The 1,969-nt window shown below is 41.6% G+C and overlaps 1 protein-coding gene across 1 annotated transcript; it reads right to left on the reverse strand.

Moving 5' to 3' along the window:
- Positions 1-220: 220 nt before the first annotated feature.
- Positions 221-1,261, reverse strand: LOC114911945 (trace amine-associated receptor 1-like). The gene has a single exon (XM_029256553.1). It carries the CDS (start codon positions 1,259-1,261, stop codon positions 221-223), a length of 1,041 nt encoding a protein of 346 aa, XP_029112386.1.
- Positions 1,262-1,969: the final 708 nt, after the last annotated feature.

A 1,969-nucleotide genomic window follows, 5' to 3' on the forward strand; every position in this document is an offset into this window, starting at 1 on the left:
CTGTTTTCACTCTTTTTATGTACGTGTGCACATTTTTTGTGTACTGTACACTGTTTAATGCCCAGGCAGTTTCCTTGTTTTGTGCTGTTTGGTGCCTGAAACAGTATTTTGTTCAGTGTAGCATCTTGAAGTTAAAGTTACTTAATTTTCATGCATAGATTTTTTTTACAGATCTCAGATACATACATTTATTGATTGTTTATAAAAGAAAGGCTTTGTTCTAGTTTGTAAATAAATTTGTTCTTGAAGAATTGGGATTATACATTTCGCAAAATATTATCATTATGAAGGCTTTCCTGAACCAACTGTAGAAGAATGCATAAATCAGGGGATTAAATGCTGAATTTAAATAGCCGATCCAAACCAGTGTATCAAGCAGTAATGGTGGAATGGAATAGTTGATAACTGGATCAATGATGTTGCACAGAAAGAAGGGGGTCCAGCATGACAGAAAAACACCCATAACAATTGCGAGGGTCTTCGTGGACTTCTGTTCCATTTTCGTCTGAGATGATTTGATTCTTTGTAAATTGCCATTTTGAAAAGCTGAGGTGTGAATAGATCGAGCCTGTCTCTTTGCTATGAAAAAGATTTTCCAGTAGATACCAATCATAATGAATCCCGGGATGTAAAATGAGATAGTAGAACATATAAAACTTGATGCAAAACTTTGGAACATAGTGCAGCCTCCAACACAATCAATGTTTTCATAAAAAACGTCCTCAATGCCCAAGATATTCAGCTCTAGGAATACCATCCCAAACCCAGTAACAACAGACAGGCTCCAGCAGATCAGGACCATGACCACTGTGACACAGTTTGTGATTTTTGTCTGATACTGTAGGGGCTGACAGACAGCATAATATCGATCAATAGATATGAAGGAAAGGTTTACAATGGATGCGGTACATAATGTGACAGCTGAACTACTGTGGAATTTACAGAACAGATTTCCCAAATACCAGCAGGTCTCCATTGAACGAACCATGCTAGGTGGCATGATGATTGCTCCAAGAAGGAAGTCAGCGATGGCCAGGGAGAGGACGAGGTAGTTAGTTGGAGTGTGGAGCTGTTTGAAATGAGCTATTGCAATGATGACGAGAAGGTTTCCAAAGACTGTGAGGAGAATGGCAGCTGAAAAAAAAATGTACAGAGGAACCCGTACTGCCAATGAATAAATATACTGTGGACAAGACTTATTGGAGGATTCATAACAGAAGTGCAAGTGTTGAGATGTCCCGGGATGGCTGTAGTTCATCATCAATGGGCTCTTTTAGATGAAACAGTTTCACCTTTAAAAATAAAAGGACAACAATGTTTACAAATTTGTTCATATGCAAGTACATGCTCCACCTGGGTGCGGTGGTGCAGTGGGCTTGGCTGGGTCCTGAGTCTGGTGTATGAGTCTTGCTTGGTGTGCCTTGCGACGGACTGGCATCCTGTCCAGGGAGTGTTCCCTCCCCCTCCAGCCTTGCCCCCTGTGTTGCCAGGTAAGGTTCTGGTTCGGCACGACCCTGATTGGGGCAAGTGGCTTCGGACAGTGTATGTGTGTGTGTGAGTGAGTGTGCGCTCCACCTGTAATAAACAAGCTACTGGCAGGGGCAGCTGGTAGTGTACCGATTAGAACAGCTGCCTTTGGATCTAAATACAGCTACTTGTGTGATGAATGTTGGTGCATATGGTGAAGGAAACAAATGAACTGTTCTTAAGAGTCACACATCTGCAGCTATGTCTTTTTCTCGTAAGGTAATGCACAAATTGTATTTTCTATGAGATGTACTTCGCTTTGGAGAAAAGTGTCTGCTAAATGAATAAATGTATCTGTGAACATAAATGTCAACCTGAAATGAACAAACTGCTGACAGGGACAGCTGGTACTGTAGTGATTAGAGCAGCTGCCTTTGGACCCAAAGGTTCAGGTTCTAATCCCAGCCTCCAGCTATGCTACCTTTGAGCAAGGAACTTACTC

Source organism: Scleropages formosus, chromosome 1 (assembly GCF_900964775.1).
Source record: "Scleropages formosus chromosome 1, fSclFor1.1, whole genome shotgun sequence".
Lineage (NCBI taxonomy): Eukaryota > Metazoa > Chordata > Actinopteri > Osteoglossiformes > Osteoglossidae > Scleropages > Scleropages formosus.

Excerpts from the sequence above, each read along its gene's own strand:
- LOC114911945 (XM_029256553.1), bottom strand. The coding sequence starts at position 1,261 with ATGATGAACTACAGCCATCCCGGGACATCTCAACACTTGCACTTCTGT.